Here is an 18,855-nt window from a genome sequence, read left to right as displayed (position 1 = left end):
CTTGTCCAATCGTGTTCATGCTGTGCTCGGCTCCCCTTCTCTGATTTGCCGGTATGGATGTGGAGGCGGGTCTTCTGTCCTGGTCGTGTGTTTTGTGACCAGCTGAAAATGGCGTCTCGTAGCGAAGCGTCTTAACTTTATCGGACAACAACACCCAGAGCAGCCGTAGATATTAGAACCAAGGGTACGACATGGGGGAGGGCTGGACCGAGAGGCTACACGCACATTGACCCAGAAACAACACCTTAACACCCATAACGCCAAGGACTTCATAAAGAGGTATGATTAAAAAAGTATAACAACTGAAGCTAATCTCCGATAGCCGAGGCTAGCCCTAGCATCTAGGCTACTTAAGAAAGGAGCCGCGGCTCGGCTCATTATGACGGCGGTCAGGAGGACCGGGAAAGACCGAGACCGCGCTGCGGTATCAGTCGCTATCAGTACCGTCTCCTCCGTGTACCGCGGACCCCGCGGGGTTTGACGTCCCGTAGCCTGGACGGGAACACTCTTATTGTTGGTCGACGCAAGCCTGCTAGCCAAACACTGCTAATGTGAGCTAGGCTATAGAGCTAGCTGCTCACGGGTCGCTTCGGATTCCCGGGTTGATTAACCTCACAATCTACACATTTAATACACATTAACATTACTGTATAGCTTCTGTGTTGAACCTGTGACCCTTCTCTCTGCTGAAGGCGATGGAGGACCCGCACCCGCGCTACAGCAAGCGGCTGGTGAGTCGCTACTCACTGTCATTGTTTGGTCTCCTTCACACATCAACTCAACCAAATTGCCGTTATTCAGTTAATACGGTTATCAAAAACATGTATACTATTACTACAACTACTATACAATACTACTATTTTAAACAGTATGTGGCTCTGGCCATTCTGTATTTTATTTAAAGTCGCTTACACTAATGAGAGCCTTCCAAATAAACAAGACATTAGTATTATGTAACTACGATATACTCTATTAGTGCTATATTAGTACTATATACTCTATTATTACTAAATTAGTCTCATACACTCCTATTACCGTACCACTAGTCATTTAGCAAACCATATTACTATATGCCTTTTAAAGTTGTTCTTGAACCACAATGGATCTTTATAACAGGCACTCGCCTTAACCTGTAATATTGTATTCATGTAATAATGGTTTTATATTTTCCTTATCTTGCTTTGTTTTATGGATAATACTTTTTAAAGATTAATAATAGACTTGATGATAAAGTCGGGGTTGGGGGGAAGGGTTATTGAGGCTTCATCCATCTGCCAGCCAAGCCGCTGCAGAGGATGAATTTAAGTTAGGAAGGAGGGGGTGGCATTGTGTATGGAAGATTAACCCCTGCTATTGTACTAATGCATTTTTTGGCTTGGATTGGAACTATTGAATAGTTGGCGGCGGCCTGATTGTTGTTCAGGCAGCCAAGGAATTAATGTTGTGTCGCTCTCTTCTTTCTTACATAATGGTAAATGTTTTTATGTAATTTATTACACTATCCTTGTAAATATTTGAGAAAATAGGCTATTTGGTATGATTGCCATTATTTTATAAATATAGCAGCCATTTAATGTTTAGTAAGCAATCTCTATTGCCTGTTATGCAATTTTTTGACTGATAGCTACAATTTAATACTAGCTGCTCGAGTTCACACGGGGAACACAATTTTGTAGAATATGGGCCAACAGCAAACCTTTCATCACAGACTATAAATGTTCAATTATATATATAGATAGATATAGATGGACAGATAGTACCCATTGAACAGTTTACCATTCATACATTGTTGTCTTGTGTAACTTTGATCCACATCCAAGCCTCACTGCTATTTTATTTCCTTGCTGCAGATGTGTTTTATTGAAAACATTTCTTAATTGCCCTGTGACCAAGAGCCAACCTTCTTTCATTAAAAAATGTCAGAATGGAAAATCCTACCTGTCTCTTAGTAAGCAGGTGTGGTTGAGCTTGTGTTGAGCGTCTCTCCGTCGGTCTATAGCGCACAGGCACCCGGCGGCGCTACCAGGACGATGGCATCTCGGACGACGAGATTGAGGGGAAGCGAACCTTCGACCTGGACGAGAAGCTGCACGGGGACCGCTTCAACTCTGAACTCATCAAGCGCATGGAGGGCAAAGGTCAGGTTAAACTATTAACGCAAACTAATATTTACTTTTCTTTCTAAAGAACCATTTTATCTTCTGTTGTGTCAAGTGGAATTGCTTTGCATATACTCTTCAAAGTAGGGTTGTAAAAGCAATAAAATATGATACAAAAAAATCGTTTTTTGGCATGTATAAACCAAGCTTTTGTTTGATGATTGATTTGAGTGCTGCTTTGATAACTGTTTCTCGTCCTTCTTGGTCTTGTTTCCAGATTTCACATTTAAGTACATACAGAGGGAAGGCCTCAGAGACCCCATTATCTTTGAGAAGGCAGATGGACTAGGCATAGAGTAAGGTCCTCCCTCCAACCACTACACTTTTTTTATTTTCCCGTTCAGTTCAAACACTATGATTTGGCAAACCCTTTGTCTAAACTCCCTCAGAGATTACATTTATATTTTAATTATATTTTTGTTGTCTTTCAGAATGCCGGACCCTGACTTTAGTGTAAGCGATGTCAAGTTGTTTGTTGGTAGGTGCCCTTTATGTGTCCTTCATGACCACGAATACCTTTTTGCTCAGTTTTATCATCTATACAAATTCAAACCAGAATTTTGTTTTCTACTTTTTTGTTAATATTGTGATATGAATTAGTTTCTATTAATAAAAACCGTCCCCTTATACTCCATGGATGCGGTGGCATTATGCTCTGTGATGCTCACTCCCTCTGTCCCACAGGCAGCCGGCGCATCGTGGACGTGATGGACGTCAACACCCAGAAGGGCATCGAGATGTCCATGGCCCAGTGGCGCCGCTACTACGACACACCCCCCTCTGAGCGGGAGAAGCTCTACAACGTCATCAGCCTGGAGTTCAGCCACACCAAGCTGGAGAACCTGGTGAAGCGGCCCGCATCGGTCAGTGTGCTGACAGTACTAACCTCAGATAACACAGTGGCACCACACCAGGCCCCAGCAGCAATTTGTACTCGTTGGTCAATGTTTTTCCTTGGCAAAATGCATTGTAAATATTTTGTATGGAATTAGATTGCGGAGAAGAAGTTGTTTCCTCCTCCGACCCACAGGTGGACCTGATAGACTGGGTCGACAACATGTGGCCACGGCACCTGAAGGAGAGGCAGAGGGACTCCACCAACGCCATCATAGACATGCACTACCCCAAAGTACAGAAGTGAGTCTCTCTCCAGCAGATGGAAAAAAAAATCGGACTCAAGATTCAAAATAATTCTTCCTCAAAACGAATTAAATTCCTTGTAACCCTCCCACCTGACGACCTGCTAGAGTTGTGTGGTGCATCTACATCTGGTGTGTCTCTCCCCAGGTACTGTCTGATGAGTGTGCAGGGCTGCTTCACAGACTTCCATATTGACTTTGGAGGCACATCTGTTTGGTACCACATCCTGCGAGGTGAAAAGGTCTGTTCTGATCCCCATGTTCTGTGGTGATAAACTAGAGATGCTGTTACTACTACTTGCTATAGGTTTAGTGTTGGGCATTGAACAGACAGATTTTATTAAAGGTCCCATGGCATGGAAATCTCACTTTATGAGGTTTTCTAAATATGAGTTCCCCTAGCCTGCCTATGGTCCACCAGTGGCTAAAACTTGCGTTCGGTGTAAAACGAACACTAGATGTTCTGCTCGCCTTTGGAAAAAAACGGCGGCTCAAGCGCGCTGATTTGGAATGTAGTCCCATATGTCGTCATAAAGGATCTAAGCTCCTCCCCCTTTTCTGCCTTTCCCGCCCAGAGAATTTGGCCCGCCAATGAGACACGACCGTGTGAGCTCCTCGTGTGTGTGATTACACACACTGTAACGCAAGTGTTTGCTGTTGGTGTCATGGCGTATACCATGTTGGTTCTTTGACGTCTCTTCTATTTCCACTAGGGATGTGACGAGATCTCGTGCCACGAGATCTCGCGAGATTAAACTCGACGATATTACCCGTCACGTTAAAAATCTGTCTCGCGAGATTTGTGAGCTATCCAAACTTCTATTTGTGGCCTGTGGGGACAGTAATGCACCTTTGCTACGTCTAGCCTGCCAGAACCTAAAGGAGAAGGAAAAGAAGAAGAGAAGGAGGGGAATCAGATAAGCTGTGTTTGAAATCGTGCCCTATCACGGATATAGTCCACTATATAGGGTGCTCGCCATTTTATAGTGGTGTTTGAATTCTCAGTGGTTAATTTCATGCACTATATAGTGCACTAAAAATACCCCAAATTTGAGTGTACATGCGATTTAGGCCTACACTACATGTTACTCCCGTATACAACAATGCAATGCGGTCGTGTTTTTCCGGAGGAGAAGAAGAAGCTGAATAACCGCGAAAACGAATACATTTAATGATAGTCTCCAGCTTTCGTTCAGTAATGTCAACAATTTATTTGGGATTTAACATAGAATATTTAACATTCAAAATTAATTAACAAGGAAATGTAACATTCATCATCAATATAACCTCCAGCATTCCTCGTGAGTGCCCGGTTTGTTTACATCAGTGGTTTTCAAACTGTGAGGCGCGCCCCCCCTGGGGGGCGCCAGAGTTCTTCAGGGGGGGCGCGACGTGAGAAAAAAAACCTGAAAGTCGATGATTCAAATCATCAGTCGTACTTCAACTGTAAAAGTAACATAACTAAATCAATTTTCAACCGTTTATCTTCGTGCAAACCATTTAACAAATCTACACACTTGTATCTTCAATAATATCTAAACAGAATTTCGATATCATTTAAAATGTCTTCAGAATCACAGTTTTAGTTTCAAACCGGCATCGTTTTTAGTTGCTTATAATAATTTAGGTCACCATAGCAACGCCGGTAAACAAACCCCGCCGAATAGTCGAATCTCTGGACTGAAAAGGCAGATCTGATTAGACTCAGAAAATTCAGAGTCGGGGACCCTGAATGAATCTGTGTAAACTGGCAGTTTACACAGATTAAGATGTTCAAATGTATTTAAAAAAGGTTAAGCTAAAACATGCTTAGATAAAGTTGTTAAATTGTGTTAAATGTGTTTAAAAACGCACAAAGATGTTGTAATGTTTCAAAAATGTTTAAAATGTTTAAAAAATATGTTTAAAAAATATGTGGGGGGGGGGGGGCTCAGCTGAATTTTTTTTCTCTGAGGGGGGGCTCACTCTCTCACACTTTGAAAACCCCTGGTTTACATGATGTGGGCACATCTGTCTACATCACACAAATACCCGGCGCATTTACTGACGCAAATGGCGTTTAGAAATGTTCAGCGTAGTGTCCGAATTCTTGTTTGTTCGTTCCCTATGTAGTGCACTATATCATAAACACAGGGAATAGTGAGTAAGCGTATAGGGAACGATTTCGAACACAGCTAAAGACAGCCAGAATGACGTCGGAAAATACCCGTACTACCGTCGAAGATGCCCCCGCCACTTTTAAATAATTTGTTAGGCAGCATTTTGGGTACTTTGATTTGGTTTTGCACATAATATTGTTTGCACTTGAAAAAAAGAGAAATATTAAATTAAATTTATTTTACTTTAACTTTTATAAATTTTAGTTTTAGTCTCGTCTCGTCTCGTGAGTTGAGTGTATCGTCACACCCCTAATTTCCACAACAAGACTTTAGGCGGGTTTATCTCAGCCATGGTTGAGAAGGAATTGGGGGAAAGGAACTTTGGCTTTGACTCCCTGAAGTACATGAACTGCGACATGGTGCCTGCCGCCGGTTGCCGTAGGGCACCACCGCCGCGAAGCACCACCGCCCAGCAGCAGGCAGCGCGCCGTTCAGTCTACTTAAGATTGATGTGGAAGAACCAGAGACGTGGGAGATCCCGACAAAGTTGTTTGTGATTCATAATATCGTCTGGAGGCGCACACAGCTTTTGGCCATGATAATATGCATTATATGATATTATTTAGATATAGAGCTCCAGGACTGTAACGCAAGTGTTGTACACTTCCTTGTTATTTGGATAACCGTTCTGCTGTTGGTGTTATGGCGCATAACACGTCTGATTCTCGTCTCTGGTATTTCCACAACGAGACTCGTAGTGGGGGTTATCTACGCCATGGTTGAGAATGAATTGGGGGAAATAAACTTTGGCTTTGCCTCCCTGAAGTACATGAACCACGACATGGAGGAGAAAGGGATTGTTGGCCGCGAATGTCTCCCGCCTGAGCCCCACTTCCGGCTGCCGAGGGACCACTGCCTCGGCGCTGCAGGAGGCGATGGTGCATAAGCGCTGACCGCTGCCTCGGCAGAGAGGCTCCGGCTGAGTCAACCGCGGTCAACAATCGTGGGCAACAATTCTTTCTCCTCCATGTCGTGGTTCAGTCTACTTCAGATTGATGTGGACGTGGATGAACCAGAGACGTCGGAGAACCCGACGCGGTCGTTTGAGATTCATAATATCGTCTGGAGGCTCACACCGCTTTTGGCCTTGATAATATATATTATATGATATAGATATCTATGTATAATATGATATTATTTAGATATAGAGCTCCAGGACTCCCGTGCGTTCTAGAATATTTGTGGCTGTGTGTGCCTCGCCATTGCGATACATCCACTGTAAACAGAGCGCATGGTACCGTGGCTGCAAGCTTCTCAGGGCCACACCCCCACCCTCCTCCTTGACCTGCCTCTCCTCCTCATTTGCATTAAAGCTACAGACACCGAAACGGCGCATTTGGGGAAAGCTCAATGTGCGACTGGCTCGTAGTGGCTGTAATTCTGCACCACAGCTGAATTTCGGGAATGTCTCCAAATACTGTGTTTGGGGCCTACTAATATCTATCTTAAAGCAGCCATAAAGTAGCATGCCATGGGACCTTTAAAGCTGAACGCTCTACATCCTCACCTTATTGATAGGCCTTTCTCCCGTGTGCAGGTGTTCTGGCTGATCCCACCCTCGCCCCAGAACCTGGAGACCTATGAGAACTGGGTGTTGTCAGGGAAACAAGGCGATATCTTCCTGGGAGACAAGTGCCATGACTGTCAGAGGATAGAACTTAAGCAGGGATACACGTTCATGATTCCGTCTGGTACGTTAATTCACCATCGCTCACAACATGCGCACACAACACGTGAACACAAGCCGCGCACACACTAGTAACCACTAGGGATGGGCAAAATGATTCTTTTCCGGGAACTAGTTCTTTCAGTTCAGTTCACTATAACGATTCGTTTATTTGATTCGGTCGTTTTGATTCGTTCGTTACGTCAGATTACATCGTAAAAAAAAATTTTTATAAAAAAACATTTTTTTATAATTTTTTAATTGGTCATGGGTCCGGATAGGACCGTCAAGACCGCAGTCCGCCGTTTGGAGATGCCTGCTTTCTATTATATCGAACGTCCCACCAATATTTATACCACTTGCTTACTCTCTATATTTTATTCATGGTTTTACATTTATAATTTTATTTTACTTTACATTTAATTCTTCATTGTTCAGGCATTACAGAACTTGCATGGTCATAAATAAAAAATACGAACTGCAGTTTAATTTCTTTGTTTGTTCTTAAATTGATGGAGAATAGAGCAAAGACTCCTGGGATTGGGAAATGCGTTTATCCAATAAACAGATGGAGGGTTAGGCAGACAGAGAAAGCGTGCATATTCGACGGTACCGCCTTGTCATTGGTTTACCCAGGTGCCATTCCAACACCATTGCTACCTCTCATTGGCTGAATCTTTGAGCACGTTGTAGACTCAATCAATATAAGTCGCGGGGAGACGGAGCTCTGTTCGTTTGTATATTTTATTTTCGTGACCATATGTTTGGTTTATGTTAAAAAAAAAAGAATCAAAGAACCAGTTCTTCTTGTTTTGGGGAACCAGTTCTTGTCGTTCACGTTCGGGATTCGTTCGTTGTAACGAATCAGTCGCGACCGACACATCTCTAGTAACCACTGTTGTGCGGCGTGTCCCCAGGCTGGATCCATGCAGTATACACCCCAGAGGACACGCTGGTGTTCGGAGGAAACTTCCTCCACAGCTTCAACATCCCCATGCAGCTCAACATCTACAGCATCGAGGACCGCACGCGGGTGAGTCGCACCGTCTGCACGCCAGCATTAGGGGTCATCAGGCTTCTCTTAGGGATTTGGTTTAACAATTGTTCGGTCTCTTTAACTCAAACGTTATTATTTATGAAACCCTGCTATTTATTCAAACCTGAATAAACTGCAGAAATACTTTTTTATTGATGTAGTCAAATTTGTTGTGACAGATGGGACGACTCTATTATACCTGAATGTAAATGGAAGCATTTGTAACGCAGGATTAATGTCCCCCCCCCCCCCCCCCCCTCCAGGTGCCAGCCAAGTTCCGCTACCCATTCTACTTTGAGATGTGTTGGTATGTGCTGGAGAGATATCTCTACTGCATGACCAGCACCTCCCACCTCACCCCAGAGTTCCAGAAGTACTCCCTGGGCATAGGTGAGGGTCGGCCACACCCCCCACATACAAACACTGTCATAATCTGTAGTCCTAAACCATCAACATAACTCGTTGTGGTGAAGGGGGCCCTTATTATGACCTATTTTTTTGGTTATTGGATTTCTTTTTTAGCTTTTTTTTTTAACCAAAGATTTGTTTGCATCAATGAATGTGATCCATTCCTCACTTTCTTCCCTTTCTCTCTCTCTCTCTCTCTCTCTCTCTCTCTCTCTCTCTCTCTCTCTCTCTCTCTCTCTCTCTCTCTCTCTCTCTCTCTCTCTCTCTCTCTCTCTCTCTCTCTCTCTCTCTCTCTCTCTCTCTCTCTCTCTCTCTCTCTCTCTCTCTCTCTCTCTCTCTCTCTCTCTCTCTCTCTCTCTCTCTCTCTCTCTCTCTCTCTCTCTCTCTCTCTCTCTCTCTCTCTCTCTCTCTCTCTCTCAGGCCTGACCCGTGAGGAGTTCCAGGCCAACAAGCCCACAGACAACGGCGCCCCGGACGGCGCCGACAGTGAAGGCGAGGAGAAGGTCATCACGGAGATGGCGGAGGAGGAGGAGGAGGATTGCAAGCCGGGCGGCGGGCGGCGTGCGGAGCTGACCCCCTACGAGCTGGAGGGCCTTTGGAACCTGGTGGGCAAGCTGGAGGAGCTGCCGGCCAACAAGAAGTGCGTCCCTGAAGGGATCCAGGATGCTGCTGCCCTGCTGGAGGGCATGCGGGTGAGTGTCTCCACCTGGTGGTCCCCAACACCTCTGTTGTTATTTTACCAACATCCTGATCCATTGGATTGATAATAACAACCACTAGGCTGGAGTTCTTCAATGTCTTCTGTTTCTGCTCCTCCCAGGCAGTGCTGAGGCAGCACGCGGCCGACGAGGCCAAGCTCTCCTACACCGGGGAGCCTATCGTCAAGTGGCCTAAACGGGTGAGGAGCCGTCACTCCTGGGGTAAGACAGCCGGCCGTGCGTGGTATTCCAGATTGTAACTGTTCTCCTCTGACCTTCTTTTTCCAGCCGTCGTGGTACCGTTCTCCCACCCCTCCCCCACCCGTGGTCTACCGGCCCCGCGCGGGCCCCTCCCAGAAGCCCCCGACGCCCCGCCCCCTGAAGCCGGTCTCCTCCCTGTCGGTGCTGCGGCGCCGACGGGTCCGCTGCAAGCGGTGCAACGGCTGCAGCAGGAAGGAGTGCGGCAGCTGCCAGTTCTGCCACGACATGAGGAAGTTCGGCGGCCCAGGACGCATGAAGAAGGGCTGCGTCATGAGGCAGTGCCTGGCGGTGAGGACCCCTGAATGGCTGATTCATAGTGGAGGAACACAGTAGTCCATGAGCTCTAGTCCAACAGCTCAATGTGCTCTAGTCAGCGTTCACGCTAGACTTTTTCTTGGGCGGACAAATGTCTGACACTATTCCAGAATATCGGACATTTGGAATATCTTCCGGACGTTATTCACTAATAATTAAATAATCACCAAAAGTCCACATTTAAACGACAAACGACACAAACTAAGTTGCTTCAATAAATGCCATTTATTAAATTAGCCTAGGCAAAAAAAACATAACAGCCATTCTTGGCAAAAATGGTAAACGGGTAAAAAATAATTAATTCGATAATTGAAATTCTTGCAGGCTACTTTCGGCGCAACTTCATGGCATGGAAGTGCTCCGCTGCTCGCGAAAAGTTGAAGTCTTTCAACCCCGGCCCAAGGCTCGATATGCGCATCAGCCTCGTCACCTTTTCCTCAGCTAGGCGGTTTCTGATAGATGTTTTAATCCTGTTTTGGAGAGAAAAGGCTCGTTCCGCAGGAACACTGGACACGGGGATTGTACTGGTGATTTTGGCCAGCTTTGCCCTGTCGGGAAAGATTTGTGCGTTCACACCAAACGCGACGGGCGACAAGATCCCATACAAAGTGAACGTAGAGACGCGTATCGGACAAATTTTTCGCGAGAGAAAACAGGCGACAAGTTTTCATTTGTCGCGCCACACTTTCGCCGTGCACAGGCGAGCGCGTTCACGAGGATTTGACAGCGTGGCCACTGAGTGACATGTGTATGCATGTGCGGGTGCACTGCGCGCGTTCATGAATGCACGTTCGTGTTTGTTACTGGTTTTCATATGCTACTGATTAATTCATACATAAATGCAAACTTCTTTCTTTTTTTTCTCCGACATGTGGGACGTTTACATTTTATTATACCGGCCATGCGTGCGTCCAATCGGCCAATGTCCCGCTATAGCCGGCTTACGTGAACGCTGGCTCTAGTTCATTTGCTCCATGAGTTCTAGTACATGAACTCTAGGCCATGAGTTCTAGTCCAGGTGATGTAGTCTGTGGGTTCTGCTGAAGCATAAGAGCAGCTTGCCTGACTCCTCTGATCTCTGTTTAGCCCGCCCTGCCCAACACAGCCCGCTGTGCCGTATGTGGTGAAGGGGAGCCGGAGGAGTCCAACCCCTCCACTCACACACTCATGGAGTGTTCCAACTGCGCTGAGATCAACCATCCCGAGTGCATGACGGTTTGTCTCTCAACACACTAATGTAGCTGTGTCCAGTTCTCAATACATTCCCAGTTGAACTGGAGTATCTCAACACACTAATGTAGCTGTGTCCAGAGCTCAATGCATTCCCAGCTGATGGACGGATTGTTTCTACCAGGAGCCCGGCGAGGGGAGAGTTAACAAGGACCTGCCCAGCTGCTGGGAGTGTCCCAAGTGTTACCGTGGCAAAGGCTCCGGTTCAGAGGTGAAGCCGCCATATAATCAGACCATTGTTCCCAGTATGTCGGACCTGAACCCCTTGTTGACTCCCATCCTCTTTCTCCCGTCAGTCTTCCAGTGACGAGGACAGCGTGGCGTCGGTGGGCTCTGCCTCCTCGCGGCCATCCAAGCTGGCCCACCGGGAGGGCCATGGCCAGGGCCCGGCTCCCCGGACAGCGCCCCCGCCCTCCCAGAGGCTGCTACTGCAGCACCAGCAGAGCCGCAAGAGAGCCAGCCCCCTGGAGCTGCGTCTGAAGAAGAGGGTGAGCGGGACACACCAACTCGGGCTGAATCAACGTATGTGTATCAGACACTGTGACCATGAACCACGGCTCCTCTTTTGATTTATCTTCTCTTGGTTTTTCTGTAGATAAAAATGGAGCGCAGAAAACTCTTGGCGGTGAGAGACCGGTTTTGTTTCATATAAATATCAGATCATATAACAGTCTCAGTCTCCCAGTGTGGCCGAGAGTGACTGTGGGGAGGTCGTCTGTGTTTCTCTCTCTCTCTGGTGGAAACAGAAGCACTCTCTGGAGCGTTCGCCCGCGCGGCTGTCCTCCAGCCTGCTGCCCAGGATGCGGTCACCGGGCAGCAGACTGTCCCGGGGCCGAGGCCGGGGGGCCCTGTGGGGGCGTGGCACGTCTTGCCGCATCTCCCACGCACCCCACCCCCCCACAACCACCTTGCAGCAGCAGCCCTCCCCCAGCTCGCCGGCAGAGCCGCGGGGGGAGCCGCGCAGGGGGAGAGGACGGGGGGTGAGGTTGAGAGGAGGAGGTGCAGGGCGGGGGCTCTTAGGGGGTCGGAGTCACGGAGAGATGGATGAGAGCGACGACGACAGCACCAGCAGCAGCAGCAGTGGCAGTGAGGAAGAAGAGGAGGAAGAGGAGGGCAAGGAGAACCTGCCCGAGGCCAGAAGAGGAGGCAGGTCAGCCAAAGACGGAGGACTCGAGGACGTGGAAGAGGGGGACGAAGGGGAGGAGGAGGGGGAGCAGGACAGCAAGGAGAGCCTGACCCTCACACTCCAGCGGCTGTCCAAGGCCAGGAGTGACCCCACCACCATCGTCCCCAAGCTAGAGGCGGCTGTCGCCCGCCGCTCTACCGTATCCAACGCGTACAAGGCGGCCCGGGCGCTGGCCCGGGCGCTGATCCGGCCCCCCATCAGAACCTCCAGCACCCGGGGGGAGCAGCAGCTGGCGGACAGACACACCGCGCTGCCTCCCCTGCGGGGCGGTCCCACACACAAACCCCGGGTAGGACACCCGGACGGCTCCAAGCGGCCCTGCCCGGGGCGGCCTGACAGACCCAGCAACGGGGCCTCTTCCTCCTCCTCGTGTTCCTCCTCCTCACAGGCCACACCCCGCCTGCCTCTGGCCGCCCTACAGGGGGGGGCGGAGGTTGACCGGGATCCCGGGATGGGGGCCCCCGCCTGCGAGAGGGAGGTCTGGGTGTCGGTGTTCAGCTACCTGAGCCGGGCCGACCTGTGTGTCTGCATGGCGGTCTGCAAGAGCTGGCATAAATGGTACGGCTCTCGGGACCACCCGTCAAGGTTGCATGAGGTTAAATACTAATCGAAATTATATATTTATATATATATATATACTGACTGACACTCGTGCGTTTGTCATCAGGTGTCTAGACAAGCGGTTGTGGTCGAGGATCGACTTGAGCATCAAGCGCACCATCACCCCCCAGGCGCTGACGGGCATCATCAAACGGCAGCCCCTCATCCTGGACCTCTCCTGGACCAACATCTCTAAGAAGCAGCTGGGCTGGCTCATCGGCCGGCTGCCTGGTGAGACCTGCAGTCCAGGGCCTCGGACTCCGGTATCAGACCGGGCTCGTTGTAGTGCTGACCTCCAGCCCAAGGGACCTTGTTAAGGGCCCGGGTTAAGAACACCTGCTGAGAGATGCTCTCACTCAATTCTTTCATTTAGACTAAAATAAGAAATAAATAACGATAATGGAAGGATTTTCTCTGGCCAAATTATTGACCTGGTCATTCCTCGGACTCTAATCGTACCATCAAAATCTATAATCGGAACATCTCTAAAATACATATGCATCGCCTGCCTAGTACATTTTCATTGCTACATATGGTAGTTATACGGGACAGTTATGTGCCTGTCTGTGACGTGACCTCTTTATTCCAGGGCTGAAGGACCTGATGCTCTCGGGCTGCAGCTGGTCGTCCATCTCAGCCCTCAGCTCCTCAAGCTGCCCACTCCTCCGCTCGCTGGACCTGCGGTTTGCAGACGGGGTCAAGGACTCTCAGATCAGGGACCTGGTCACTCCTCCAGGTGAGCATTCTTCTATATTTTATATAATGTTCTCTGGGCTGAGACGCATAGTGTAGAGATCCCCCCCGGCCCTCTCTCCCCCTCCAGGCTGTGATAACCGCAGCCAGCTGCGCAGCATGCAGTGGTTCCGTCTGTCGGGGCTGGAGATCAGCGACTCCACGCTGCGGCTGGTGATCCGCCACATGCCCCAGCTGACCCGCCTGGACCTGTCCAGCTGCGCCTGCCTCACCGACAACTCCATTAACCTGCTGACGGCTGTGGGCTCATCCACACGCAACACGCTCACCGACATCAACCTGGCAGGTGAGGAGGAGGGGCTTGGAGAGGGGCCCAAGGGCACACCTGAGCAGAAAGCCGGTTGATCCTAAGGAAGGAGGAGGATGGGCTAACTGTACGTCCACACCAGGAGCGACCAAAGCGTCAAAGACGCTTTGGTCGCTCACAAAGTTTCGCTGCGAATTTTTCTGTTCGCTTTGGTCGCTCAAGTCGCTCATGACATACAATTCAATTATGCAGACGCATTTAAAGGAGCCGTATGCGTTTAGTAGGCCCTACAGACAGCCATATCAAATAGTGAACTCTCCCATACACCTTGGCCATATTGCCGAGACGGTTTTGCTTGTTCGATAAAGTGCTTCGACAACAAGTAGGACAGTGATTCCCCCCAATATAAAAAAAAATCCTAAAATGTAGGCTAATTACAACCGAGAACAAAAAACCCTGCGTGCTGTAGTAGTTGAAATATGTTTCACTGATCTGGATCTGCAAATCATGATCTGCACTCATTCGTCGCATTCAAAACAAATAGACATTAGCGCACATGGCTAATTTGCATACGCGCACAGGACTGGTTGGCTCCGCAAGGCAAATAATGGAACATATCTATCTATCTAGGTCTTTCTGTCTATCTATCTATCAACGTGTGTCTAGTTTTAATGTGATGTATTGTGTGTATGTCCAGTCAGACTTGTTCTGTGTGGTCTTGTAGGCTACTGTCCTGTGTGGGCCGAACCACCTAAATGGATTCCCGACGATTTGTGTCGTTTGGTATTAATAAAGACTTGACTAGGCTATCTATCTAGACTATTTAATTAACAATTATTCACCTCAGGCTCCGTGAATAGTGGGGAATAGAGGGATAAAAGACAAGAGATACATCCCTTGTCATTTATCCCTCGTCTTGTCGATTAGTTTGTTTATGTGACGATTTCAAAAACTTTTTTGGTTTTGTTTAAAGCATGCTACACGCGATTGGTTGGTTAGATTGGTGGCATGTAGAGCAAATTAAAATGAGTCCCGCTTAAATACGAACGTTCTAGATGTAGCCTATAAATACTCCCGCTTATCATCACTTGATATCCAAACCACTATGGCGTTTCGATCTCTGAACTGAAAAAGGGTGGGTTCGTACAACACCGGGTGCCCAGTTACAGCCGCGATTAATACTTCAGCCGACATTTTGTTCAGTGAGTGAATAAAGGTAGGTAGGAACCAAAGTGCCTGCCGATGTTCCCTGGGATCCACGCAAGCGAAGAGCGTCTACATTCCGATTGGCTGTCAGTGTTTGGCCGCTGAAGCGAATAATAGTCATTTGCATAAAGTTAAAAAGTTTTCAACTTCTTTTTGACGCTCTGGTCGCTCAACTTTGGCCGCTGGTCGCTTTGGTCGCTTTGGTCGCTCTTGCCCATAGAAAGTGAATGACTTCCGGCGATTTGGTCGCTCAATTCGCTTCTGGTGTGGACGGACAGTAAGAGAGAGCCTTCAGGGCACACACCTGAGCGAGGAGGAGGGGGAGCTCAGCGGGAGCTTTCAGGGCACACACCTGAGCAAGGAGGTTGAGCTTTGAGGGAGCCTTCAGGGCACACACCTGAGCGAGGAGGAGGGGGAGCTTAGAGGGAGCTTTCAGGGCACACACCTGAGCGAGGAAGGGGAGCTTAGGGGCCATTCACACTAGGGCCGCGCCCCGTGCCCGAGCTCATTTGCATACTAAAGTCTAGAACGTTTGGCTAGTGTGACCACGCCATCCGTATTCCAGCACGGAACAGCCCCTTGGCCACGGCACACTTGAGAGGTGTGCCGTGGCCAAAGAAAGTACAGATGCTAATGAGATGACACGCGGATACGCAACGTGAGCTGGATGACGTAGTCTTTGCGCGACCCTTCTTTCTTTATAGGTCCATGCCCTTCTTCCCCACAACAATCATTTTAAACATTGGCGGCAAGCGGTTCACGAGTGGGTTTACGTTGGTGCGATAGTGAAGTTGAGTGTTTACTTGAAATTTGGGCAGACGACAGCATTCACGTTGTTGTTCTCCATTGTTGTTATGCCGGCGAGGACGCTAGGTGATGACGTATGCATCGTATTACGACGTGATGAATGTATGAAGGAGCAATCATGCCCAGGCCACGGCTTTTGGGAGCAGTGTGACCATGGGCCAGCGGGGGGAGTGGGGAGGGGGGGAATCGTGCTGCAGGAAGATTAACTTGTGTATGTATGTATGTATGTGCATGCATGCATGCATGCATGCACGAGTTGGCTCATGAGGAAGGATATGAAGGCACACGTGTGATTAGAAATATTGTACAATTTATTCAGAGTGAGGGAATCTGAAAAAATTTGTGTACAAAGATGGATAGTAGGTGAAAAATGAACAATACACAGTGTCACTGTGACTCACTGTTACACTGTAACAAAGCAGTGGAAGAAGGGTTGCAACCAAATCTATTAGGGTGACGCCAAAGGAGAAAGTCGGTAGATAATTTCTTCAGCCCAGTCGGGACAACGACGACACAACTTCCCAGACTGAGGAGTTTCACCTCAGTCTGGGAAAACGGCGCAGAAAAACGGCGCAGAACTAGTTTGAACCAAACAATACGTGCAGACAGTGAGGAAGGAACCGACCAGTTGGGTTTCTTTACTTTCAACAGACTTTCTAAACCACTGATCTTCTTAGGTGTGCTGAGGCCTGTCAGTATTAGTGCATTGAATAACACACTAATCGTGAACTTTTATTTATTTTTAATTTATAGTAAATGTAACAGAAGCTCTATGTTGGTGGCTTAACATTATTTGGGTAGTAGCTAAAAACGGACTGTTCTCTTCAATATTTCCAATCTGTTTTAATGGCCGCTGTGTGCCTCCTCTTCAGGCTGCAACCGGCTGACGGACACGTGTCTGAAGTACCTGCGCCGGCTCTCCTGCATTTCCCTGCTGGACCTACGGGGCTGCAGAGGGGTGTCCCGCAAAGCTTGTGAGGCCTTCATCTCCGAGCTGTCGGTCAACACCCTGTACTGCCTGTCGGATGAGAAGCTCATCCAGAGGATCTCCTAGAGCAGGAGAGGAGGTGTGCAGCTGGCACCTCGCTCAGGACACCGCAGGGGGATACTTCCCAATAGGGACAGACTTCCCAGCAGGGACAGACGCTTGCACTTGTACGTCATAATGGTTGGGCCAACCATGAGGAACTGGGAGCACTTATTGAACTGGTGGGGTGGGGTTGAGCTTCTGGACTAGGACAACATTAGTTCATTGCGATGTTGTGTACATTTCTTTTTTCATGTACTGACAAACAGACTCAGGAGTTTTTTGGAATTTGGGAAACTACTATACTAAGTGTGCGTCAAAGTGGGAATATATATATATATATATATATATATATATATATATATATATATATATATATATATATATATATATATATATATATATATATATATATATATATATATATATATATATATATATATATATATATATGAGGATCCCCTAAAACCGTTTTTTCTTTTACAAAGCTGTTCCCAACTTTCATTATCTATGTTCACAGCAATTGTAGATTTTCCAGCTGTGATCTATTTTTTTATTCGTTATCTTGGTACTACTGGTTGTATGGTATGCTTTTGGCAGAAGGACCCAAACATTTTGTTCTATTTTGGTTCGTATGCACCCAGGAAAAGGTTTCATGTTTGGTAGTTTATTTTAGTCTTATTTTCAACCATCTATTGTAGACTAAAATATTTTAGTTCTGACACACTCCCTCTTTTCAAAAGGACGAATAATTTTATTATTAAGTAAAGTATCTGGCACTTTTAAAGTGTGGTATATTAGTCTTAAGTTTACCTGTCTATTTATAACAAGTTCCTACATGGGTACAGCTTCCCCTCGGTGTAGATGCATCTGTACACAGAGAAGATGGGGACTCACTGAGCTACTGTGTTGTCGCTTAAGAAGGGTACCGGGACTGTCTCACACACACACACAGCCACACACAGTGTGGATGGGTATACAGTATAAATGGGCTGGTTCTAACCAAAAAGCAGAGTGATGGGTGGATGTGAGTGCGTCTCAAATAGCCGTTACAATTCAGGTGCTATTCTTCCCAGACTCCTTTTTTGTTTTGTACAGCGGTAAGATTTAGAGCAAAATGTTAATATTGTAGACGTGATTCCCAGCCCATTTTGATACCGATATTTTGTTTGATTAAGTCAATGTGAGTAACTACTTTCCACAAATGTGTTGAATTCAGTGTACAAACATCCGCTTCTTTTGAATCTATTTTTCTTTTGTTCAGTGGCTATAAAGGGTGTTTTCTGTGAGCCCCGTTCTTGCCAAACTGCTTAAAGAATATAAATATATAAATATATACTTTTGTGTAAATGTGTTTCTCTATTAGATTCTGAGAACCGATATCCTGTAGCATTAATTATTTTCAAAAGCTTTTTCCACTTTATGTTAATGTTGTGTTATTTTTCAAGAAAAATAAAGGGTAACTAGGTCAAGTGAAATTCAGTGTTGAACTTATTTGAAGTCCACTTTTTCCATAATGTTTACCCTGTTATTCCTGCCACCCCTTTACCCTCTTCTGTGGATCCCATACCCCACCCTGGCTACTCTGTGGAGCCACTACCCCACCCTGGCTGCTCTATAGAGCCTCTACCCCACCCTGTCGTCTCTATAGAGCCACTGCCCCACCCTGTCTGCTCTATAGAGCCTCTACCTCACCCTGTCTGCTCTGTGGAGCCACTACCCTGTCTACTCAATAGGGGCACGACCCCACCCTGGCTACTCTGTGGAGCCACTACCCCACCTGGCTGCTCTGTGGAGCCACTACCCCACCCTAGCTGCTCTGTGGATCCACTACCCCACCCTGGCTGCTCTGTGGAGCCACTATCCCACCCTGGCTGCTCTGTGGAGCCACTATCCCACCCTGGCTGCTCTGTGGAGCCACTACCCCACCCTGTCTGCTCTGTGGAGCCACTACCCCA

At 47.5% G+C, this 18,855-nt stretch overlaps 1 protein-coding gene across 1 annotated transcript; it reads left to right on the top strand.

The window, feature by feature from the left end:
• Positions 1-75: 75 nt before the first annotated feature.
• On the top strand, positions 76-18,375 carry kdm2ab (lysine (K)-specific demethylase 2Ab). Its single transcript, XM_060063384.1, has 23 exons — positions 76-279; positions 693-731; positions 2,000-2,138; positions 2,377-2,455; positions 2,591-2,637; positions 2,844-3,022; positions 3,190-3,296; positions 3,447-3,540; positions 6,995-7,148; positions 8,041-8,156; positions 8,423-8,549; positions 8,988-9,259; positions 9,388-9,465; positions 9,554-9,814; positions 10,928-11,056; positions 11,196-11,282; positions 11,368-11,559; positions 11,667-11,696; positions 11,818-12,815; positions 12,925-13,088; positions 13,447-13,593; positions 13,681-13,896; positions 16,743-18,375. Exons 2-23 carry the CDS (start codon positions 696-698, stop codon positions 16,922-16,924), a joined length of 3,834 nt encoding a protein of 1,277 aa, XP_059919367.1. The 5' UTR covers positions 76-279; positions 693-695; the 3' UTR covers positions 16,925-18,375.
• Positions 18,376-18,855: the final 480 nt, after the last annotated feature.

This window comes from Gadus macrocephalus, chromosome 10 (assembly GCF_031168955.1).
Source record: "Gadus macrocephalus chromosome 10, ASM3116895v1".
Taxonomy (NCBI): domain Eukaryota; kingdom Metazoa; phylum Chordata; class Actinopteri; order Gadiformes; family Gadidae; genus Gadus; species Gadus macrocephalus.
This window is presented reverse-complemented; position numbering and strand designations above follow the sequence as displayed.